At 41.2% G+C, this 26,279-nt stretch overlaps 1 protein-coding gene across 3 annotated transcripts in view; it reads right to left on the bottom strand.

Moving 5' to 3' along the window:
• Nucleotides 1-26,279, bottom strand: part of ttf2 (transcription termination factor, RNA polymerase II) — a 97,703-nt gene that overhangs the window by 47,133 nt on the left and 24,291 nt on the right. For all 3 annotated transcript variants that reach the window (XM_072260378.1, XM_072260379.1, XM_072260380.1), the window contains exons 6-10: nt 25,152-25,278; nt 24,073-24,234; nt 11,318-11,472; nt 3,372-3,453; nt 2,013-2,126 (exon numbers count right to left, since the gene is read on the bottom strand). In XM_072260378.1, coding sequence (XP_072116479.1) covers nt 2,013-2,126; nt 3,372-3,453; nt 11,318-11,472; nt 24,073-24,234; nt 25,152-25,278 — 640 coding nt within the window. The remainder of the gene's footprint in view (nt 1-2,012; nt 2,127-3,371; nt 3,454-11,317; nt 11,473-24,072; nt 24,235-25,151; nt 25,279-26,279) is intronic.

The following is a 26,279-nucleotide window of genomic DNA, read 5'->3' on the forward strand; positions in this document are numbered from 1 at the left end:
TCATGGAAGAGTCATCAGAAGAAAACCTTTCCTGCATCCTCACCACAAAACTCAGCGTCAAAAGTTTGCAAAGGAACATCTAAACAAGCCTGATGCATTTTGCAAACAAGTCCTGTGGACTGATGAAGTTAAAATAGAACTTTTTGGCCGCAATGAGCAAAGGTATGTTTGGAGAAAAAAGGGTGCAGTATTTCATGAAAATAAAATCTCTCCAACTGTTAAGCACAGGGGTGTATTTATCATGCTGTGCCAGTGGCACAGGGAACATTTCACTGGTAGAGGGAAGAATGAATTCAATTAAATACCAGCAAATTCTGGAAGCAAACATCACCCTGTCTGTAAAAAAGATGAAGATGAAAAGAGGATGGCTTCTACAACAGGGTAATGATCCTAAACACACCTCAAAATCCACAATGGACTACCTCAAGAGGCACAAGCTGAAGGTTTTGCCATGGCCCTCCCAGTCCCTTGACCTAAACATCATCGAGAATCTGTGGATAAACCTCAAAAGAGCGGTGCATGCAAGACGGCCCAAGAATCTCACAGAACTAGAAGCCTTTTGCAAGGAAGAATGGGCGAAAATCCCCCAAACAAGAATTGAAAGACTCTTAGCTGGCTACAGAAAACACAGGACAAACCAAGACCAAAACTGGCAAAACCACATAATTATAACATATAGTTACAACAGTGCAAAGCAATACCATAATTTGATTAAGAGCAGACCATGGGCATGGTAAAAATAAGTCTCAAAGTCCTGATAGACTCATCATCTCACGCAGGCGGCAGAAGGGAGAAACTCTCCCTGCCGTGAACCTCCAAGCGCCACCAACTTGCCGATGCAGCACCATTAGAAGCACCAGACCGGAGTGGACTCTGAGTCCGTCCGAAAACTTTGAGCCCCCGACCAGCCCCTCCAACACAGCCTCTCCGGACCCATCCTCTGCCGAGCGCTTCGACCGCCGCAGAGCAACAAGCAAAGCCGAGGACTCAGGGCCTTCTCCTCCAGAGATTCTGGACCACACAGTAGCAGCAGCAGCGAAGCAGGCATTTCAGAAGTTTCACCAGATGTTCCTCCGTGCTCTCCTGTCCGTCTCCCATCAAATCAAGATTGTGCACGGCACCCTACTTGACAAATAACAGACATCACCACTGGAGTGGCCGCTGCAAGATGTGTTGCGCCGCCATCTTCCCTTCTCATTATACATTTTTTAAAGAAACTACATCCACTAATCTGGTTAAAGATGGTCAGTAATGCTGATTCAGATTTTTAAATTATGTCTCCAGATCGACATAAAAAGACACTTATTTATCATGTTGGTTCTTTTTTGTTAAGTTTAAATTGCTTTTTATCACTTCCCCTCACTTCATTAAAATATAAGCTTGGATTCATAGAATGCCACTGTGCTCACCACCAAAAGTTCTTACTTAATGCTTACCTGTGAGCGTTCATAACTGAGACAGACAAGACATCTACTGAAACAACTTAAGTACACGTGCACAAGAGCACATGCATTCAGGTAGTACGTTTGTACAATGCCAAGATATCAGGGTGTCCTAAAGCATGTCACAGTGAATATTTTTCTTCTGATGTACAGTAGTCTCTCGCTGTATCAGCTTATTTGCATGTTTGCATAGTGCAGCATTTTGACCAGGACACCTAAAGAACTTAAAGCTTATATTTTAATACCAACACAGGACTCTTTGCGCACAAGCTGTCAGTTTAGCATTTCACTGGGAAGGCAGGACTTCAAACATCAGTTAAGACATTGAAATGTGTCAGTCTATGTTGATCAGATTCTGGTGTAGTACATGAATCCATAAGCCTCCAAATCAAATGCAATGATGCCATCACTAAACCAAATATCACCTTCTTAAGTAAGAAGCTCCACTGTGGTGGTTTATTAAGGAAGGAATAATGGCATTCTCTTTGAAAATTAACATGACATTGGTAACCTATAGTAAGTGTTCTTTTATGTTCGTTTTTAAATCATTGATTTTCCTCTGCAACTTACCTGTTTTAGAGAGCCACTCCTCTGAATGTTTCTCTTTCTCCTTTTTCTCCTTATCACATTGTGCCAAGATGAGTGCAACCATTGTGAGAGTTTTCCCTAAACCCATGTCATCTGCTGTAAGAATAAGAAAGCAAATATAAACTTCACAAAATCTACGAAAAAGGGACAAAGATCCTATTCCAGCGCAGGCAGGGGAAATTTTGGTGCAAGCAACTAATCTGTGTATCATTCTTTTTTCTATTGGAATACATTAAATAAAGCACCAAAGAAATCTGTTTTCACTGTGGAGAGAGTAATGAAGAAGGGTTAGCTGCAACAAAATAAGAAGCTCATCATTTAAAACTGAGGTACATAGGATTTGTTTTCTCTCAAATGATAGCAAGTCTCCACAATTCTCTGTCCCCTTGGGTAGTAGAAGCCAGGTCATTAGATATACAAGGCAGAGATGGATAAAAGATTGAGGAACCAATGTTATGGGGACCTGGCACAGGAGAGGACTTGAGGCAAGCATAGATCAGCCAAGAGCATATTGAATAGTAGGGCAGGTCTGAGGACCTAGTCCTGTTCCTATTTTCTTGTGTTCTCATTTTTATGCCAGCAAATAGCGAAATAATACATTTCCCTTATGAAAGGGAAATAGCAAGTGATTGCAGGATTTGGAAGGACAATACAAATTGTTTGTAATTCTGCCAATCAAGAAATGGAGTATGTGATTTGTTAAAAAATAAATTTATCTACATATTTAATTTACAGCATTAACAACTAAACCTATAAAGATTTAATACTTAAGCAATAAAAAGGTGCTAAGGAAACATTTACAAAACAATCTCCAACTCCAAAAGCAATTATTGGGTTAAAAACTTAATTATTTCCAATAAGACCAACTTGAATTCTTAAGAATACCACTGGATTGAAAGAAGTCCAAACTTGGCTGAACAAATGTTTGAATAAGGCAAGTTCTTTACATACATCTTTGTTCTATGTATAATTTTAACAGTACATGTGCGGATACGTCTCACTTCCCTCAAAAGCCTAATAACTTTAAACACCGGATAAGCACATTTTGTAAAATTTCTTAAGCAGACCATCAAATAGAAGTATCCACCTAGAGTTATTTTGAACATTTAGATTCAATTACTTCAAGATATTAAATATCTTGGCAGTAAATGACAAGAGGATTATGCCACCTAACACATGTTATTACAAAACAATACATTATTTAAGCTGAGATAAGCAATGTCACAAGAGTGCCACATCTGCTACTGAGTATTTTATTTTGGCCTTGATACAAATTACACCCTCCTGAATGTTCTTCATAAGTGGCTCACATTTCAAAACTTTTCGAGGAGGCATTCTTACCCAGTATACCACCAGGTGGTTTTTGCTTCTCCCGCCAAAGTAACCAAGCCAATGCTTGTTTCTGATGAACTAGTAGTGGGACCTGTGAAGATATATAGGTTTCAAATAATACTTAATGCTTTGCATTTCAAATACATATTTCAACTTATTAAAGTTGAATAAACAGTGAGACCCTTGCTTATGTGACACAGGCACACAGCCTTAGTTTCAAACTGTAGCGGTTTGATCCACCTCATGGTTTCAGCTCTGTAATATTGTAAATGACTATCTTCTGTTGCACAATAACCAAACCTACAGCTTGTACATTCTTCATCTTTGTAAAGAATAGAATTGAGGACGTAAAGGGGAAATTTAGGAATTTTGTTAGTCTTGATTTGTCAGTTACTGTTATCTGCTGGTTTTCAAAATATTGTAAATGGGTGTAAGCAAATTAGATGATAATGAAGAAAGTCTGTTGCGTTTTCTATTATTACATTTCGAAGAGGCAGATTATTTTAATTGCTGTTGTTTTGTGCACTATAGAACAATTCATTGCAATTAACTTGTGTACTAAATATAAAACGTTACAAGTTTTATCTGCCTGATTTGGTGGCCCACAGGCAACTGTCTGTAGAATTACTCAACGCCAGCAGATGCAACATTTCTTTCTCTCTCCTCTACACCGTTCTCCCCCCCCCCCCCCCCATCACTCCCAGGCAGATTCCCAGATTCAGTCAGAGATCCTGTCAGGAACCTATTCAACAGAAATTAAATGGGTTGATTTGGGATTATCTTCCCAGATCAAATGAATGATCCTAAGAGAAAGCGATTCAGCTCCACATGATGAGTAAACTGAGTTTCTTTTAAAATTCTATGATAATGAAATTAAATGTCTCACTGTTCACTGTGGCTTTGTTTTAGTCTCGTGTAATACCTAGAAGACAAGAATTAGATTTAGATATGATGTTATGTGATTCCATACGTTAGTCTGGATACTGTAAAGTTTGAATATAGGTAATCTTTTTGGGGTTTTTAAAAATGGAAGGAAATGTAAAGCAATCTCAGCATTTCACAATAATGTGATATAGATCTGTGATTGAGAAATCTGCTAGAGGTTCATCTACTTTGTTTTTTGTTATTCTTTTCCCAAATAAGGGAGCACATAAGAAAGTTAATTACCTAGTTAGCCTGACAGTTATGGTCAAACCAAGCACGATCAGCACATGTAGCTTTGAATTGCTTGAAAAAACTTTCCCACTGAACCTATACATAATGGTGTATTTATGTGAGATTGTCAATTTGTATTCATTTGCAAATAATTATGGAATTCTCACTAGTATGATTCAGCAATAGGATAATATTGCAATAGCCTGTTTCAGAGAGCAACTCTTTGGCCAACAGACTGAGGAAATCTTTAACTTGTATTTGACTTTTGGTTGGCATCTCTCATCTCTCTGATAATTGCACTTTATGGAACCAATGTAGGATAATGTACAGCATTTACACTGTACATTAGACTTGTGTAATACCTACAACACAAGAATTAGGTTCAGATATAATGAAATGTGATTTCATGTATTAGACTTGTCATTGTAAAATTTGGATATAGATGCTACAGAAGACAGCTGCTGATAGATTGGTTATAATCAAAGCAACTCCTTTAACCCTTTCTTAATGGTTTACTTATACTGACACTACAGGTCAGAGAGATGGGGAAGCAGTACCTGTACTGGGGAAGGGAATAATCCAACAACTCTACCTAACTGTGGTGATAGCATTGTTGCTGAAGGTTAAAATAGATTAAAGGTAGTTGTCTCTGCCCCTTGCATACATGTCCCTGTCCTATGTCATTGGCTATATTTAAAGTCGAGGTTGATAGGTTCTTGATTAGTAAGGGGGTCAAAGTTTACGGGAAGAAGGCAAGAGAACAGGATTGTGAGGGACAATAAATCAACAATGATGAAGTAGCGGAGCAGACTCGATGGGCCAAATGGCCCAATTCTGCTCCTTTGTCTTGTGGTCTAAAGCAAGGTCAAGGATTAACACATCAGCTGTTTTAGCATATTATACCCTTCCAGTTCAATGTCAAATTTTAAATTCTTAGATATTCTGTATTCCTAGCATAGTCTTTGGTAACTTCAAGTGAATTTTCTTTGATACACAGCCATGATCTTTTGTTTCTTAAATTGTCCTATTACCCACTTTCTCTTTGAGTCATCCTCTCCTTTTGTCATTTAATCTCTCCTACCTTCAACACTATCAGAGACTTGTTTACTCCTCTCATCCCCCAGTTTTCTGCATCTTAAAAAAAATCGGTCTAGCTTTTCCATGTTCTGATGAAGCCTTCAACTTAAGACATACTCTCTCCGTGAATGTTACATGCCCAATCGAATATTTCCAGCATGTTGATTTTATTTTAAGTAAATGTGCTATTTAAGCAGATGTGTAGTAAAAACACACAAAGCCTACTTAGGTTTATAACTAGTAATGCCACGACCTGAGAAAATCTACTGCGTATAATCTGCACAGAACTGATTCAATTTGGAACACTGTTGACGACATTATCTAGTACTTCTATTAAAGTTGTTGCAGTTTGAACCAAAACCATAAATAGAGAATATGTCTCTGAAGGTTTTCGGTCATCCAAGTTATTGTATATCAAGCAGTAGTAAATCAAGGCGACTGGATTTTGCTGTGTTGTCTAGACGAAGTTTCACTACTCATTCGAGAGGCTTCTTCAGTTCTGATCCATGGTGGGTAATTTTCCAGCTTTTAAACTCTGTGAGTTGTTTAAAGGCATAACAATCATATGAGGATCATTAAGCATTGTAGAGGTAATGAGGATCATTAGTCTTATCTTTGCATGAATGTAAGTGTGAACTGTTGTGGAGACACCAGGGTAGAGATGTTAGGACTGCATTGTAAGCAGCTGAAGGTGGTGATGTCTCCCACCCGTTCTGTTCAGGGATGGGTTTTCAGTTTGACAACAATGGCTCCTTTAACCCTCTTTCAAACCACTTGCCCTCCCTGTCCAATATGTGCACATTGTTCTCATCAAAGGAGTGTCCCTTGTCCTTTAGGTGTCGATATACAACTGTGTCTTGGCCTGAGGTGTTAGCCCTCCTACATTAGGCCATCCGTTGGTGAAGTGGTTGCTTTGTCTCACTGATATACAGATCTGTGCAGTTCTCATTGCATTAGATAGGATATACAATATTACGCTGTTTACGTTTGGGTGTAGGATCCTTGGGGTGGACAAGTTTCTGTCTGAGTGTGTTTGTAGGTTTGAAAAACACAGGGATTTGGTGTTTGTTGAAAATCCTTCTGAGTCCAGCTACATATGGGATGACTATGTTTTTCTATCTGCTTTGCCCTTTACCTCTGTCTTCTTGGACAGGGAGAACAGGTAGCTTGAAAGAATGGTTAAAGAAACCATCTTTGTCAAACTGGAAAACCCATCCCTGAACAGAGGGGGTGGGGTACGACTACCTATCAGCTGCTTACAATGCAGTCCTAACACCGCTACCCCTGCGTCTCCACAACAGTTCACACCTCCATTTATGCAAAGACTAATGCCCCTCTCGTTGTCTCTACAACTCTTAATAGTCCTCATGTGATTGTTATACCTTTAAACAACTCACAGAATGTAAAAGCTGGAAAACTACCCACTGTGGATCAGAACTGAAGAAGCCTTTCGGATAAGTGGCAAAACGTCTTCTAGACAACAGAGCAAGTCCAGTTGCCTTGATTACAACTGCTTGACAAATACAGCAGGCTTTTGTAGAAAAATCTTCACTTTTCTTCTTTTCACTCTAAGTATTACAAAACATTATTTCAAAAATGAGTACCCAAATACCATCTGGAAATGTGGAAGGTGGCACAGAGGCATAGTGGTTAGCACAACACTTTACAGTACAGGCGACCTGGGTTCAATTCCCTGCACATTGTCCCCATGACCACACTGGTTTCCTCGGGGTGCTTCTCCTTCGTCCAACAGTCCAAAGATGTTCCCATTAGTAAGTTAATTAGCCATTCTATTCGGCTGTGATTAAATCGGGGGATTGCTGGGTGGTGTGGCCCTTCGCTGTATCTCAATAAACAAATAAAAATAAATACACTAAAGTCTGAGCAAATCCTGCACTATGTCCTAAGATCAATGTTAAGTTTGAATTAGCAGTGCAGCGTCACTGCTTGTTATAAAATTTAGAAAATTCATTCCAGCCATTATATGGTTACCCTTAGAAATATGTAGTAGTTCAGAGTCACATAGCATAGAAACAGGCCCTTCAGCCCAACTGGCCCATGCTGACCAAGATGCCTATCTAAGCTAGTCCTATTTGCCAGCATTTAACTTCTTTCAAAACTTTTGATATCCATGTACCCATCCAACTATCTTTTAGAAGTTGTTACTGTGTCTGCCTTAAGCACTTTTTCTGGCAGCTCATTCCACCAACACACCATCTATTGTGTAAAAAAACAGTTGCCTTTGAAGTTCTTAAATGTTTTCCCTTTCATCTCAAACCTACGTTTCTAGTTGTTGATTCCTCAATACTGGGAAAATGACTGAGTGCATACATCCTTATCTGTGCCCCTAATAATTTTATACACCTCTCCATCTCCTATACACCAAGGAAAAAAAGTCCTGGCCTGTCCAGCCTCTTCCCTTTACTCAGTCCCTCAAGTCCTGGCAGCATTCTTTTAATCTTTTCTGTATTCCTTCTAATTTAATATTACCATTTTATATCTGGGTGACCAAAACTGAACACAATATTCTTAAGTGTGGGCTTACCAACACCTTGTAGGACTACACCAGGTCTTCTCAAATTCCATACTCAATGACTCCCTGACTGATGACACAAAGCTGGGTGGCAGTGTGAAATGTGAGGAGGATGTTATGAGAATGCAGGGTGACTTGGACAGGCTGGGTGAGTGGGCAGATTCATAGCAGATGCAGTTTAATGTGGATAAATGTGAGGTTATCCACTTTGGTGGTAAGAACAGGAAGGCAGATTATTATCTAAATGGAGTCAAGTTAGGAAAAGGGGAAGCACAACGAGATCTAGGTGTTCTTGTACATCAGTCACTGAAAGCAAGCATGCAGGTACAGCAGGCTGTGAAGAAAGCTAATGGCATGCTGGCCTTCATAACAAGGGGAATTGAGTATAGGAGCAAAGAGGTCCTTCTACAGCTGTACAGGGCCCTGGTCAGACAACACCTAGAGTACTGTGTGCAGTTTTGGTCTCCAAATTTGAGGAAGAACATTCTTGCTATTGAGGGAGTGCAGAGTAGGTTCACAAGGTTAATTCCCGGGATGGCAGGACTGTCATATGTTGAGAGATTGGAGCGACTGGGCTTGTATACTCTGGAATTTAGAAGGCTGAGAGGGGATCTTATCGAAACATATAAGATTAAGGAATTGGACATGCTGGAGGCAGGAAGCATGTTCCCGCTGATGGGTGAGTCCAGAACCAGAGGCCACAGTTTAAGAATAAGGGGTAGGCCATTTAGAACAGAGATGAGGAAAAACTTTATCACCCAGAGAGTGGTGGATATATGGAATGCTCTGTTCCAGAAGGCTGTGAAGGCCAAGTCTCTAGATGCTTTCAAGAAAGAGATGAATAGAGCTCTTAAAGATAGTGGAATCAAAGGTTATGGGGATACGGCAGGAACTGGATACTGATTGTGGATGATCAGCTATGATCACAGTGAATGGCGGTGCTGGCTCGAAGGGCCAAATGGCCTACTCCTGCACCTATTGTCTATTGATGAGTTATTTAAATTTTTGGATAAAGAGTTTCTTGCAGGAGTGCAGTGGAGTGGTGGGAAGGAGGATGAAAGGGAAAGACTTCCATTGAAATGAATGTCACAATGAAGTGGGCAATGCAATTTCCCAGCAATACAAAGTTACTATGGATTAGCGCTGAGGCCTGGAATTTTATTGAAACATTTTAGTGTTATCCTAAATTTCTAGCTTATTCTCATTTCCAAATGTATAGACAATTAGAATTTATTTCTGAGTTAAATACAAAACTAATTTTCCAAGTGTGCAAAACAAGTCATGGTTTGGGTGACATGAAGGACAGCAACTTAAGTAAAACACAGTAGAACTTACGATAGGAAGTAACTGAATTTTTCAATTTCCATCTTTTGAAGACTCATGTGTAACAAGCCTTCTCAAAACTTGTAGAAATGTTTTGGAACTCTGATCTACAGTATTTAACATTTGATCCTATGAAAGAACGTAGATTTTGTGGAAGTTACCCCACATTATTAGAATGTAAAGAATCCAGTGCTTTTACTAATACAAACAATACAGAAATACGGTCAGGTAATACAAATTGCTTGATGTGTTAGCCATCCCTCCACCCCTCTGACTCTCAACACAGGAACCCCTCAGGGCTGTGTACTAAGTGGCCTCCTTTACTCCCTGTATACCCATGACTGTGGCACCACCCACAGCTCTAATCTGCCAGTTAAATTTGCTGATGACATTACATTGATTGGTCTAAACTCAAACAATAATGAGGTGGCCTACAGGAAGAAGTCATCTCTCTGACACAGTGGCGTTACATGTCGCAAAAACAAAGGAGCTGGTTGTGGATTATAGGAGGAATGGAGACGGACTAACCCCTATTGATGTCAATGGATCTGGGGTTGAGAGGGTAAACAGCTTTAAGTTCCTCGGCATCCACATCACCGAGGATCTCATGTGCTGTATACACCGGCTGTGTGGTGAAAAAGGCACAACAGCGCCTCTTTTACCTCAAACAGTTGAGGAAGTTTGGTATGGGCTCTCAAATCCTAAGAACTTCCGACAGGGGCACAATTGAGAGCATCCTGACTGGATGCAACATTGCCTGGTACAGGAACTGTACCTCCCTTAATCGCAGGATTCTGCAGAGAGTAGTGCAGACAGCCCAGCATATCTGTAGTTGTGAACTTCCTATGATTCAGGACATTTACAAAGACAGGTGAGAACAAAGGGCCCAAAGAATCACTGGGGACCTGAGTCACCCCAACCACAATTTATTCTAGCCGCTAACATCCGGGAAATGATACCACTCCGGGACAACTTCTTCCTCCAGGCCATCAGAATGATTAACCCACGCTGATTTGAGTGTATTTCTATGTTACATTGACTGTTCTATTTATTATAAATTACTATCATTGTACATTTAGACAGAGAAGTAACTTAAAAGATTTTTACTCCTCATTTATGTGAAGGGTGTAAGAAATAAAGTCAATTCAAATCAATAAGCATTTTTGTTCATTTCCGTAGAATTCTTTAGCTGTAGTGTGCATCTATCTAGCTAATTCTACAACTGTTACAAAAAGTGCATGTCTATCAAGCAGAAGACATAACCACAACATTTGTTCCTTCCCAAAAGCAAACAAAACTTATGCTAACTCTAAGTAGTAGCCTTAAAGCAACAAACACGTTAAGAAATACTGATTCATGATATCTGTACATTGCTTTTGTCATTTCCAAATGAAAAAGGTGCATTGGACTAAATATTTATTTAACAGAGTTGTGGACATAGCTCAGCACATCATGGAAACTAGCCTCCCCAACATGGAATTTTTCTATACTTCTTGCTGCCTCAGGAAAGCAGCTAGCACATTCTAAGACCCCACATACCACAGACATTCTCTCTTCTCAGGATGTAGATTTTAAAAAAAGTTTGAAACACATTACACCACTCTCGGAATAGCTTTTGCTAAGTTCCTAAGTATAAGATGACTCTTGACCTCATCATCAACTCTTGATCTCATAGTTTTAACTCATTATGACCTTGCACTTTTTTGTTTACTTGCACTGCATTTTCTCCACAGCTGTTTTTGTACTGTTATTAGCTTTACCTTGTTTAACTTCAATGCACTGTGCAATGACTTGGACAATATGCAAGACAAGTTTTTCACAGTATTCAGTACATGTGACAATAATTAACGAATTCCAAATAATTTACCTTGAGATACTGTGGATCTTCAGCCTCATCAGCCACATCTGGGCAAGTCTCCAATGATTTGTGGAGTTGCTCAATGGCATCATTGGTCATTTTTCCAATGGTGAAGAGTCTATCTTGAGCTTTCTGTCCACCATGTGCACTCTGTTGCTGTGAATCTGCCGAAATGAAGGGATTTCACAATGTCTAAAAACCATCTGGTCTTGTTGGGATTAGAAGAATCAAGACTGGACAACTTCAAAACACTTTAGCTTCTATACTTGGAAACAAAATTTGAAACCACATTGAGTATATAAAGGAAATTTAATTTTCAGTGAATACTCAGGAAAGCTCTTTTCTTATTTCTGATAAAATGAGGGATTTACCATCTCAATTTCAGATAACATTTCCTTGAGACAATGCAACAAAATGGGCTGACATCTTTTCACTCAAAGACAACACTTGCAGGGAGTGAAGTCATAGAGTACTACAGCACAGAAACTTTGACCCATCTAGCCCATGTTGGCATGGATGTGGCTAGTCTCTTTTATCTGCACCTGGACCACAGCCTTACATACCCCTCCCATCTTTGTACATATCCAAACTTCTCTTAAATGTTACAATTGAACTTGCATCTACTACTTCTGCTGGCAGCTTGTTCCACAGTTACACCAACCTTTCAGTGAAGAAAATCCCCCTCAAGTTCCTCTTTAACCTTTCACACTAAATGCCAACTTTTACCCTTCAGGTTGGGTGAGATTAGCTTATGCCCTCCAGGATTTTATATGCCTCCCTCAGATCCCCAATATGATTCCATGCTATCAAGCCCATCCCAACTCTTCAATTGTAAGACATAGGAGCAGAATTAGGCCATTTGGCTCTGCCATTCAACCATGGCTGATCCTTTTTTCCCCCCTCCTCAGCCCCACTCCCTAGCTTTCCCCCATAACCTTTAAAGCCTTGTCCAATCAAGAACATAACAAGCTATGCCTTAAATACACCCAATGACCTGGCCTCCACAGCTGCCTGTGGTAATAAATTCCACAAATTCACCACCCTTTGATGGAAGAAATTTCTCCGTTTCTCTGTTTTAAATGGATGCCCCTCTATCCTGAGCCCGTGCCCTCTTGTCCGAGACTCCCCCACCATTGGAGACATCCTTTCCACATCTACTCTGTCTAGACCTTTCAACATTTGAAAGGTTTCAATGAGATTGCCCCTCATCCTTCTAAATTCCAGCGAATGCAGACCCAGAGTCATCAAACGTTCCTTTCATTCCCAGAAACATCCTTGTGAACCTCCTTTGACCCCTCTCCAATGCCAGCATATCTTTTCTTAGATGAGGAGCCCAAACCTGTTCACAATACTCAAGGTGAGGCCTCACTAGTGCCTTATAAAGCCTCAGCATCACATGCCTGCTCTTGTATTCTGGATCTCTTGAAATGAATGCTAACATTGCATTTGCTTCCTCACTACCAACTCTACCTGCAAGTTAACCTTTAGGATGTTCTGCACAAGAACTCCCAAGTCCCTCTGCATCTCAGATTTTTGGATTTTCTCCCCACTTAGAAAATAGTTTGCACATTTATTTCTACTACCAAAGTGCATGGCCAAGCATTTTCAAACATTGTACGTCATTTGCCATTCTCTTGCCCATTCTCCTAATCTAAGTCATTCTGCATTTTACCCGTTTCCTCGACACTACCTGTCTCTCCACCAATCTTCGTATCATCTGCAAACTTGGTAACACAGCCATCTGTTCCATGATTTAAATCATTGATACACAGCATAAAAGGAAGCGGTCCCAACACCAACCCCTGTGAAACACCACCAGTCACTGGCAGCCAACCAGAAAAGGATCCTTTTATTCCCACTCACTGCCTCCTACTAATCAGTCAATGCTCTAACCATTCCAGTAACCTTCCTGTAATACCATGGGCTCTTAACTTGGTCAGCAGGCTCATGTGTGGCATCTTATCAAAGGCCTTCTGGAAGTCCAAATATACAACATCCACTGCATCTCCTTCATCTATCCTACTTGTAATCCCCTCAAAGAATTCCAACAGATTCCTCAGGCAAGATTTTCCCTTAAGGAGACCATGCTGACTTTGTCCTATCTTGTCCTGTGTCACCAAGTACTCCACAACTTCATCCTTAACAATCGACTCCAACATCTTCCCAACCACAGAAATCAGGCTAACTGGTCTGTAATTTCCTTTCTGCTGCCTTCTACCTTTCTTAAAGAGTGGAGTGACATATGCAATTTTCTAGTGCTCTGGCACCATGCCAGAGTCTAATGATTTTTGAAAGATCATTATTAATGCCTCCACAATCTCTACCAATAGCTCCTTCAGAACACTAGGGTGCAGTTCATCTGGTCCGGGTGTCTTATGCACCTTTAGGTCTTTCAGCTTTTTCAGTACCTTCTCCCTTATAACTGCACTCACTTCTCTTCCCTCAGACCATTCAATACCTGGCACACTGCTAGTGTCTTCCCCAGTGAAGACTGATGCAAAATACTCATTTAGTTCATCTGCTATCTCCTCGTTCCCTGTTATTATTTCTACGGCCTAATTTTCTAGTGGTCCTATATCCACTCTCATCTCTCTTTTTATATACTTGAGAAAGCTTTCACTATCCACTTTGATATTGTTTGCTATCATAATTCATCATTTCCCTCCTAATGATTCTTTTAGCAGTTCTCTGTAGGGTTTCAAAAGCTTCTTAGTCCTCTACCTTCCTAATAATTTTTGCTTTGTTGTATATCCTCTCTTTTGCTTTTACATTAGCTTTGACTTCCATTGTCAGCCACGGTTGAACTATTTTGCCATTTGAATATTTCTTTGTTTTTGGAATACATCTATCCTGCATTTTTCTCATTTTTCCCAGAAACTCACACCATTCCTGCTCTGCTGTCATCCCTGCTAGCATCTCCTTCCAATCTGCTTTGGCTAACTCCTCTCATACCACTGTAATTTCCTTTACTCCACTGAAATACTACTACTTCAGACAAGTTTGTGCCTTGCAGCACAAGAATAAAAACTGATACTTGTGTAACTTCCTTGTAATTGAACTGAAATACCATTTAAAAATTTATATATCTTTACATCTTACAGTCAATGGAAGGACCAAATGACATTAAATTTTCATGTTTGGGAATGTAGGATCTTGGGTTGGGAAAGAAATTGTGGAATACAACACAAAAAAATTGCACTGAATACCAAATCAATGCTATCTTTACATTATACCCATGTACAATACTGCACTGGAACCTGATAATCATAAGTAAAAATGGGGAGGGAATGGACAACATAATATGCATTTTGGAATAAGTTCAATTTCATCTTCAGATTTTATCATAAGACCTTAAGATATAGGAGCAGAAGTAGGCCATTTGGCCCATCAAGTCTGCTCCACCTTTCAATCATGGACTGATCCAATTTTTCCAGTCATCCCCACTCCCCTGCCTTTTCCCCATACCCTTTGATGCCCTGGCTAATCAAGAACCTATTTATCTCTGCCTTAAATACGCCCAATGACTTGGCCTCCACAGCCGCTCTTGGCAACAAATACCACAGATTTACCACCCTCTGACTAAAGTAATTTCCCTGCATCTTTGTTCTAAATGGATGTCCTTCAATCCTGAAATCATGGCCTCTTGTCCTGGACTCCCCTACCATGGGAAATAACTTTGCCATCTCTAATCTGTTCAGGCCTTTTAACATTTGGAATGTTTCTAAGCGATCCCCCTTCATTCTCCTGAACTCCACGGAATACAGCTCAAGAGCTGCCAGATGTTCCTCATACAGTAACCCTTTCATTCCTGGAATAATCCTCGTGAATTTTCTCTGAACCCTCTGCAACGCCAGTATATCCTTTCTAAAATAAGGAGCCCAAAACTTATCGAAGGTCATAAAGTAACCAAAGATCCATCAGATAATTACAGTATTTTATCACAACAGCTTCTACTTCAAAACAAATTGATATTTAAATCAATTTAAGTTAGAGGACTAAAATGTGAGGAGGCAGGTTTGTACATTTGTGGCATGCTTTGGGAATAGTTAAGACCTTGGCAGTAAAAATATTCAGGGAATAATGATTAAGAAGAAATTATAAATATTCTTAAAGAACTTTTTACAAGCAAGGCAATACAGGTTTCCCCCGCCATTCTGCTCACACCATGTGACAATGTAGCCCTGTACTCAACCTCATCTCCCTTGCTGATGCAAATTCCCAAATGGTATATGTCCTCCTGGGTGCCAGGGCCCAAGATATTTCGGATTGAGTCTCAGCATTCTCAAGTAGGAGGGTGAACAGCCAGAAGTCCATAAGACCATAATACATAAGAGAAGAATTAGGCCATTCAGCCCATTGAGTCCACTTCACCATTTGATCATGGCTGATCCCAGATCCCACTCAACCCCATACAACTGTCCTCTCACCATATCCCTTGAGGCCAACTCTTTATGTACATCTAATGCACAGGATAATGGATTCTTAATTAGTCAGGGCATGAAGGGATATGGGGAGAAGGCAGGAGATTTTGGCAGGTCAGGAAAAATGGATCAGTCATAATGAAATAGTGGAGCAGACTTGATGGGTCAAATGGCCTAACTGTGCTCTTTTGTCTTACGGTCTGAAAGGCTACTTTTATATAAACAGCACAGAGAGTACACCAGGGGTGGAAGAGAAATCTTGAAAGAGTAGCACAACATTAGCATAAACAAGTCCAAAATCAGGAGCATATTATACTTCTCATAACTAGTTGTCTGGGTAAACACATTTCCTTGTCAGCCTAATAGGTACCTAAAGTAGATACAGAAATCTTAATTCTTTTCTTTCCACAGATGCTCCCTTCCCTGAGTATTTCTGGAGTTTTGTTTTTAATACAATAGAACTATTATCTGGCACAATGAAGCTACAAAAATTTTAATACATGGCTCAATAGCATGACGATGCACGACAATTTTAAACTAAAATGTTTGGTTCACCTGAAACAATTTGATGTAAAAATCAGCTTTGTGATAAACTGATGTCTCTCACTAGATAGTGATTAGTAATAATCCTTGCAAGTAATTGGAAAAACAGACAACTGCAGTCTGGATAATAGATATTCTATTGCGCGTGGAAAAATGTGGCATGAAAACCTAGGAAGTCTTAATGGATGGATTTAATGATCCACGAGTACAGCTGAATAGAGTGAATGCAGAATTAATTTTGAGATTCACTACTTTGCATAATCAGATTAATGTACCATTTAGGAAACACATTAAATGGTAATTCTGCATTTGAATAGATAGCTGATCAATATTACTATATCACTATTACTTTACCACAAGTGGAACGGTTTAAGATTTTTAATTTTTATCTGTTATCACTAATAAAATTTTGATTTTGTGTAAGGTACAAAATAACATTAATAGAATTCATGCCATTTGAACACTGACTGCACAGTATCAGTATTCTATTGTCACTGATCATATGCATTTAGTTGCATTTTTGAATGGGCATCTTTTCTTTCCTGCTTGCTACCTAGAAACACAGAAAACCTACAGCACAATACAGGCGCTTCAGTCCACAATGCTGTGACGAACACGTACTTACTTTAGAAATTACCTAGGGTTACCCATAGCCCTCTATTTTTCTAAGCTCCATGTACCTATCCAGGAGTCTCTTAAAAGACCCTATCATATCAGCCTCCTCCACTGTCGCTAGCTGCCCATTCCACGCACTCACCACTCTCAAAAACCTGCCCCTGACATCTCCTCTGTACCTACTTCCAAGCACCTTAAAACTGCGCCTTCTCATGTTAGCCATTTCAGCCCTGGGAAAAAGCTTCTGACTACCCACACGATCAATGCCTCTCATCATCTTATACACCTCTATCAGGTCACCTCTCATCCTCTGCCGCTCCAAGGAGAAAAGGCTGAGTTCACTCAACCTATTCTCATAAGGCATGCTCCCCAATCCAGGCAACATCCTTGTAAATCTCCTCTGCACCCTTTCTATGGTTTCCATGTCCCTCCTGTAGTGAGACGACCAGAATTGAGCACAGTACTCTAAGTGGGGTCTGACCAGGGGCCTATATAGCTCGCAAACACGAGGAATTCTGCAGATGCCGGAAATTCAAGCAATACACATCAAAGTTGCTGGTGAATGCAGCAGGCCAGGCAGCATCTCTAGGAAGAGGTACAGTCGACGTTTCAGGCCGAGACCCTTCATCAGGACTAACTGAAAGAAGAGCTAGTAAGAAATTTGAAAGTGGGAGGGGGAGGGGGAGATCAAAAATGATAGGAGAAGACAGGAGGGGGAGGGATGGAGCCAAGAGCTGGACAGGTGATTGGCAAAAGGAATATGAGAGGATCATGGGACAAGAGGTCCGGGGAGAAAAAAAAGGGGTGGGGGGGAAAAACCCAGAAGATGGGCAAGGGGCATAGTGAGAGGGACAGAGGGAGAAAAAGGAGAGAGAGAAAAAGAACGTATGTATATAAATAAATAACGGATGGGGTATGAGGGTGAGGTGGGGCATTAGCGGAAGTTTGAGAAGTCAATGTTCATGCCATCAGGTTGGAGGCTACCCAGATGGAATATAAGGTGTTGTTCCTCCAACCTGAGTGTGGCTTCATCTTTACAGTAGAGGAGGCCGTGGATAGATATATCAGAATGGGAATGGGACGTGGAATTAAAATGAGTGGCCACTGGGAGATCCTGCTTTCTCTGGTGGACAGAGCGTAGGTGTTCAGCGAAACGATCTCCCAGTCTGCGTCGGGTCTTGCATATAGAAGGCCACATCAGGAGCACCGGACGCAGTATATCACCCCAGCCGACTCACAGGTGAAGTGTTGCCTCACCTGGAAGGACTGTCTGGGGCCCTGAGTGGTGGTAAGGGAGGAAACGTAAGGGCATGTGTAGCACTTGTTCCGCTTACGAGGATAAGTGCCAGGAGGGAGATCAGTGGGGAGGGATGGGGGGGACGAATAGACAAGGGAGTCGCATAGGGAGCGATCCCTGCGGAAAGCGGGGCGGGGGGGGGGAGATGTGCTTAGTGGTGGGATCCCGTTAGAGGTGGCGGAAGTCACGGAGAATAATATGTTGGACCCGGAGGCTGGTGGGGTAGTAGGTGAGGACAAGGGGAACCCTATTCCTAGTGAGGTGGCGGGAGGATGGAGTGAGAGCAGATGTGCGTGAAATGGGGGAGATGCGTTTGAGAGTAGAATTGATGGTGGAGGAAGGGAAGCCCCTTTCTTTAAAAAAAGGAGGACATCTCTCTTGTCCTGGAATGAAAAGCCTCATCCTGAGAGCAGATGCGGCGGAGACAGAGGGATTACGAGAAGGGGATGGCATTTTTGCAAGAGACAGGGTGAGAAGAGGAATAGTCCAGATAGCTTGCAAGAGACAGGGTGAGAAGTCCTATATAGCCGTAGCATTACCTCTCGGCTCTTAAGCTCAATCGAACGGTTGATGCTTTATACTTTATTGTTGCCAAACAATTGATACTAGAATGTACAATCATCACAGTGATATTTGATTCTGCGCTTCCCACTCCCTGGATTACAAATCAATAGTAAATATTAAACATTTAAATTATAAGTCATAAATAGAAAATTGGAAAGTAAGGTAGTGCAAAAAAACCGAGAGGCAGGTCCGGATATTTGGAGAGTAGGGCCCAGATCCGGGTCAGGTTGATGAAGGCCAATACACCTTCTTAACCACACAGTCAACCTGCACCGCAGCTTTAAGTGTCCTGTGGACTTGGACCCCAAGATCCCTCTGATCCTCCACATTGCCAAGAGTCTTACCACTAATACTATATTCTGCCATCATATTTTACCTACCAAAATGAACCACTTCACACTCATCTGGGTTGATCTCCATCCGCCATTTCTCAGCCCAGTTTTGTATCCTATTGATGTCCCGCTGTAACCTCTGACAGCCCTCCACACTACCCACAACACCCACAACCATTGCATCATCAGCAAATTTACTAACCCATCCCTCCACTTCCTCATCCATGTCATGCAGAATATGACCCGTCTACAACCACAAAGCAAGGTCCCATTGGATCCCATGCCTTCTTACTTTCTCAATAAGCCTTGCATGGGGTACCTTATCAAATGCCTTGATGAAATCCATATACACTACATCTACTGCTCTACCTTCAATGAGTTTAGTCACATCCTCAAAAAATTCAATCAGGCTCACAAGACACGACCTGCCTTTGACAAAGTCATGCTGACTATTCCTAATCATATTATGCCTCTCCAAATGTTCATAAATCCAGTCTCTCAGGATCTTCTCCATCAACTTACCAACTACCAAAGAAAGACTCATTAGTCTATAATTTCTTGGGCTATCTCTACTCCCTTTCTTGAATAAGGGAACAATACCTGCAACCCTCCAATCCTCTGGAATCTCTCTCGTCCCCACTGATGATGCAAAGATCATTGCCAGAGGTTCAGCAATCTCCTCTCTTGCCTCCCACAGTAACCTGGGGTACATCTCTTCCGGTCCCGGAGACTTATCCAACTTGATGCTTTCTAAAAGCTCTCGCACATCCTCTTAATGTCGATATGCTCAAGCTTTTCAATCCGCTGTAAGTCATCCCTACAATCGCCAAGATCCTTTTCTGTAGTGAATACTGAAGCTTTCTTTGCTATCTCCTCCAATTCCATACGCACTTTTCCACTGTCACACTTGATTGGTCCTATTCTCTCATTCTTATCCTCTTGCTCTTCACATACTTGTTGAATGCCTTGGGGTTTCCCTTAATCCTGCTCGCCAAGGCCTTCTCATGGCTCCTTCTGTCTCTCCTAATTTCATTATTAAGCTCCTTCCTGCTAGCTTTTTAATCTTCTAGATCTCTACCATTACCTAGATTTTTGAATCTAAGCTTTTCTTTTCTTCTTGACTAGATTTTCAAAAGTCTTTGTACACCACGGTTCCTGTACCCTACCATCCTTTCTATGTCTCATTGGAACATACCTATGCAGAATGTCACGCAAATATCCCCTGAACATTTACCATGTTTTTGCCGTACATTTCCCTGAGAACATCTGCTCCCAATTTATACTTCTAAGTTCCTGCCTGATAGCTTCAAATTTCCCCTTACTCCAATTAAACATTTTCCTCACTTGTCTATTCCTATCCCTCTCTATTGCTATGGTAAAGGAGATAGAATTGTGATCACTATCTCCAAAATGCTCTCCCACTGAGAGACCTGACACCTGACCAGGTTCATTTCCGAATACCAGATCAAGTACAGCCTCTCCTCTTGTAGGCTTATCTACATATTGTGTCAGGAAACCTTCCTGAACACACCTAACAAACTCCACCTGATCTAAACCTCTTGCTCTAGATTTCCACCCCCCAGCAATTCCAGTTTAAACTCTCCCCAATAGCCTTAGCAAATCTCCCTGCCAGGATTTTGGTCCCCCTTGGATTCAAGTGCAACCTGCCCTTTTTTTTTGTACAGGTCACGCCTGTTCCAAAAGAGGTCCTAATGATCCAGAAATCTGAATCCCTGCCTGCTTCTCCAATCCTTCAGTCATGCATTTACTTTCCACTTCACTCTATTCTTATACTCACTGTTGCGTGGCACTGGCAGCAATCCCGAGATTACTACCTTTGAGGTCCTACTTCTCAGCTTCTTTCCTAACTCCCTATAGTCTTTCAGGACCTCCTCCCTTTTCCTACCTATGTCGTTGGTACCAGTATGTACCACAACCTCTGGCTGTTCACCTTCCCAACTCAGGATATCGTAGATGCGATCAGAAACATCCCGGACCCTGGCACCTGGTAGTTTACCTGGGAGGCAAACTACCATCCGTGTTTCTTTCCTGTGTCCACAGAATCGCCTGTCTGACCCCCTAACTATAGAGCCCCCTATCACTGCTGCCATCCTCTTCCTTTCCCTACCCTTCTGAGCCACAGGGCTAGACTGTGTGCTAGAGGCGCGGCCACTATTGCTTCCCCCAGGTAGGTCCCCCCACAACAGTACTCAAACAGAAGTACTTATTGTTAAGGGGGACAGCCATAGGGATACTCTCTAGTATCCGACTCTTGCCCTTCCCTCGCCTGACTGTTATCCACTTATTTGTTTCCCGAAGCCCCGGTGTGACTACTTGCCTATAGCTTCTCTCTGTCACCTCCTCACTCTCCCTGACCAGACGAAGGTCATCGAGCTGCATCTCTAACTTGGTCCCTAAGGAGCCGCAACTCGATGCACCTGGTGCAGATGTGGCCGTCCGGGAGGCTGGGAGTCTCCCGGACATCCCACATCTGACACCCCGTACAGAACACCGGCCTCACAGATATACTTCCTGTTCCTATTCTTCACAAGTAACTTATCTCGCCTCGACCCATTATCGTCGGAGCCCCGTTGAGCCAAAGCCCCCCTACTCTGACTCCTTCTACCCGCTCTATAAAGCTGTCTCCTTTTAAACTCTTCTTGTTGGTCTAACTCGCTGACATCTGCGCTTCTGCACTTGTGCTTCGATCAGCATCAGACTATATAATGACTGCTTGTTAAACTGACAAAATGGCTAAAAGCACTGGATTTTGGCATCACTATTACCATGAAAAGCTTAAAAATTTCAAATCTGTAGGACAGCAATAAAAAGGAATCCCAAACAATGAGCAGCTTGAACAGGACACATGGCAAAGGAAGATCAACTGAATTAAGAATGGGCATCATTGGTAACCTATTGTATATAATTCAACAGTCAAACCAATTGCACTACAAGGTAATAAAAACCAGAATGCTTGAAAAACCCAGCACCTCAGTCAACACTTATGGCGACAGAAAAAAGTAATCTACCAGAAAATGTCAACCGTTTCACTTTTCACAGATGCTACCTAACCTGCCAAGTTTGTCCAACATTCTTTCCTTTTTGGCAGACTACCAGCATCTGACTTTCAAAAGCAAAACACTGCAGTGAATTTTGAAATCATTGGCCGGAAAATTGAAATTTATAAAATTAAAAACCCTGGTTAACGATAAAACTGCAGAATTCGTCCCTGAATAGCAGTAGTTATTAAATAAATATCCTTGTGTCTTCTTCAAAGCGTTTCACAATACGTCAGCGTTGTGTGCAAACATCTGGTAAAATTAGTTTCTGTGCTGTAGTGTTCTAAGACTCTAATATTGCTCAACACAAAACTGCATTTCTGGGAATGGTTGTGTGGACTTGCCTAATGCATTTGTAGCAGTGTCTAAGGAGTATTCATCCATATCATTTACCAGTATTGACCACAAATCAGGAAATATAATTGACGATAAGGAGTTGAACAGGCTTGTAGTATAGCACTGAAAGAATCTCGTGGCACAGTAAAAGGATACTTAAGTCGCAAAGCGCAATACTTTAAGATAGCAATGATAATACCCAGAGCAATATTGCTGAAGGGCAGACAGCACAAGTTTGCTTTTAAGTAAAACTACATCTCATTTAATATGACGAACATTTTGAAACATTGTTGAAATTCACCCTCTACAATTAGAGTTCACTTGCAGTTAAGATTGATTTATACGACCAAAACCTAGCTGAAGGGTTTCGTGTTCTTATAGCCAGAGTTAAGAATTATGAGAGTTATATCCAAAAGACATGACTACCAGAAACTCAAGGAATAAATAACCAGCTGCTGAAGAACGAAAAGAGGAGAAAAATCGGGATTATTGAAGGAATAAGTAAAATTTATATTCAAATACTTTTAATGCTCTTAAAGGAATTAGATGCTTGCATGAAATAAAGCTATTTAAAGGGAAACGAAAGCAACCAATAGTACAGTCGGCCCTCCTTATCTGTGAGTTCCACATGCGCGAATTCAACCAACTGTGAATCGAGAACACCCAAAAGGGCTCTTCCAGCACTTGTTGTTCGAACATGTACAGACTTTTTTTTCTTGTCATTATTCCCTAAACAATGCCATATAACAACTATTTTACATAGCATTAACATTGTATTATGTATTATAAGTAATCTAGAGATGATTTAAAGTATACGGGAGGATGTGCGTAGGTTATCGTGGATCGGGATCGAAAAAAAACCGGAAGTTCTCTTACGGGAACAGGTACACCCAATATTATTTAGCGTCAGTTAGTCAAACGTTTGTCTTAGTATATAGTATATATTTTACCTTTCTATGCATATAAAACACTTAAGAACCATATGTTTCAGTGCCGGGTTCGGGAAAGGAAATTCCCGAGTTCGATCCAATCACAGACCACACCCGAGCACACTGTCCATCCCTGCCAGGTTGATGTGAAGTATCAAAAACCCAAAACTCCAACACCCAATAATTAAACCACTGCATCGCTTAGTAATAATTGTAGCTTTCATCGGGGCAGGGATTTTCTCACTTTATCCTTTAAAATTGTTCCGATCGTTGACCGACTGTAGCCTAACACTTTTCCAGTGACCAATGGCATTTCACCCCTTTCCGATCGCTTTATTATTTCCACTTCATTTTAAATTGCGATCATGATTATTTTCATGAACAGAAACACTGTGGATTCAGAGCTCCACCACCGGGTCCTAATGTCCGCCGCACTGAGACAGGTTAAATAAGGTCCGGGGTTCGGCTGGGTCCTAAGGTCCACCGCACTTAGACAGGTTGAATGAGGGCCTTGAGCATCCATGTTTTTTGGTATCCACGAGGGGTCCTAGAACCAATCCCTCGCGGATAAGGAGGGCTGACTGTACCAACAAATTCACTTGATGGACTAAGCAGCCTATAGCAGTCCATTATTTTTTCTCAAAGCAAGGTGCATTATGACATCTTACCTCCATTCACCTGGTTAGAAAATTGACTTGACCCCAGGGAGGGAGCTTCATTGAAACGTGGTGCTATTCTGGATCCTCTTGAATCCTCCTGGAGCACTGGTTTAGTTAGGGTGGTACCGCTTTTATCGAAAGGATTGTCCTGTCTATTCTTCATTTCTTCTCCTACAGAGAAAGAAATTGTTGAGTTGCTGTTGCAATATTGATTATATTTTTACCGCATGCAAATACATTTTAGTTCACAGGCAAGTAAATTTTTGCCAATTTCTGGATCCACTCAAGAGATGTGAAAACAGAGCAAGGGAATGGTGCCAAGGTAACAGCTCAGCCTAGATCTTGCTGAATGGCAGAGCAGGATAAAAGGGAAAATGGTCTATACTTGCTATTATTTCTTATGTTCATCTGCATTGACAAATTACCATGGTCTGCAATTGCTGGGTGAGATTGTGTACAATTTTACACTGTATGTATCAACCAGACTTTCAGCATACTCAGAGCAAGTTTCCAAATTCACACAAACAATGCAAATCCAGACTGGTTGGAAAATTGCCAGTGGGATGCATACAAATTTCCATTGTGCTAAAAGCTGCTTAAACTCTGATACCACTGAAGAAGTGGAACGTGAAAGCTGGATCAGCTACGGATTCCAAATGAAGCAAAGTGTTTCTCCAACTCTTAATACCTTCTCTTGGCAAAAAATCAGTTCATTTGTGTAGATTTAAAAGTTCATAAGTTTAAAATCAAAAATAACTATAAATTTATTTTTCTGATATAATTAATCCAAAATTTTTCAGAAAGCTCAGCAAGGAATTATTCAAAAATACAGTAGCAAATGTACCTAAAACTCCACCGTTGGTGGCCATGCTTTCTGCTAATGAGCTCTTATGCTCTTGAGTTCTGTCCCCAAGATTGTTGCTCATCGTTCCTATCATTAGGGACAAGCTCATCTCCATCCATGTCTTCTGACATGATTTGGCATTTTTTTCTTTCTATGCTGTGTAGTCCCTTGGAATGTAACTAGAAGTCATCAGTATTGTTACAAGAATATCCAGTTATTAATTCTAATAAACTAAATACAATACCTTTCTCCTGTTCATCTGCAGCAGATAGACACAGTGCACTTAGAGCATCCTCCAGGTCTTTGACCTGATTTATTAACCTTTGACCTTTATCAGGGAGGGCAGCAACATTCACTGTTCTCAGAGTATTCTAAAAATTAAGAAATTTAGACATGAATATAGTAATGTTACCAAATACATTGTTACAATCTGGGAAGAAAAAATGTAGGTACAAGAAGTTTTTTTACTTGTTAGTCAATCATACATGAAGCAAATATTAATTGATTAACAAAACTGACACAAGAATTTCATGGGATAAAGGAATCTAGAAAAGATAAATGTGCCCTTTTTGAAATTCAGATTGGAATTACTAACATTTCCACCTCACAAGACAGAATGCAGGAATCTGCTTTGACAGGTTTTACCACCACAAACTCTGTACCTGAGAATACATTGGATTGCACAGCAGGAGAGATTTTTGAAACAGTGAGCAGGGGCATTTGGGTCATTCTGTGCACCACAGCTCCAGAGGAGAAATAATTAGGCAAGGGCCAAGAAAAAGTAGCTTGGTTTAAGCTGAGCGGCCATTGTGTGTGTGGGCCAGTGTTAAGAGCGGGGAGTTCAAGCTTGGCTCATTGACGTGAAGGTGTAGGTAGATTTTTTTTTCCATTGAATTTTTCTTTCTTTATTTCTGATTGCAGTTAGACCAGTAGGATGCTAGGTAGGGAGCCCTCCACTGTCCCTGATGATTACACTTGCAAGAAGTGCATCCAGCTGCAGCTTCTAACAGACTGTGTTAAGAAACTGGAGCTAGAACTGGATGAACTCCAGATCTTCAGCAACCTGAGGGTTTGATCGTCAGGCAATGCATGGATGTTGGTACACCCAAAATGCATGACACAGGTAACTGGATGACAGTCAGGAGGGGGAGAGGGGATAGGCCACCCGTGCAGAACACCCCTGTGGCCATTCTCCTCAACAACAGGTATACCACTTTGGATGCCGATGGGCGGCTGACCTAGCAGAGGAAAGCCACAGTGGTGAGATCTCTGGCACCAAGTCTGGCTCTGTGGTTCAGAAGGGAAGGGGAGGGAGGGAGCGAGCTGTAAAGGGAACTATGGAACTATGAGGGAGGAGCTGGCCAAAGTTCAA

Source organism: Mobula birostris, chromosome 6 (assembly GCF_030028105.1).
Source record: "Mobula birostris isolate sMobBir1 chromosome 6, sMobBir1.hap1, whole genome shotgun sequence".
Taxonomy (NCBI): domain Eukaryota; kingdom Metazoa; phylum Chordata; class Chondrichthyes; order Myliobatiformes; family Myliobatidae; genus Mobula; species Mobula birostris.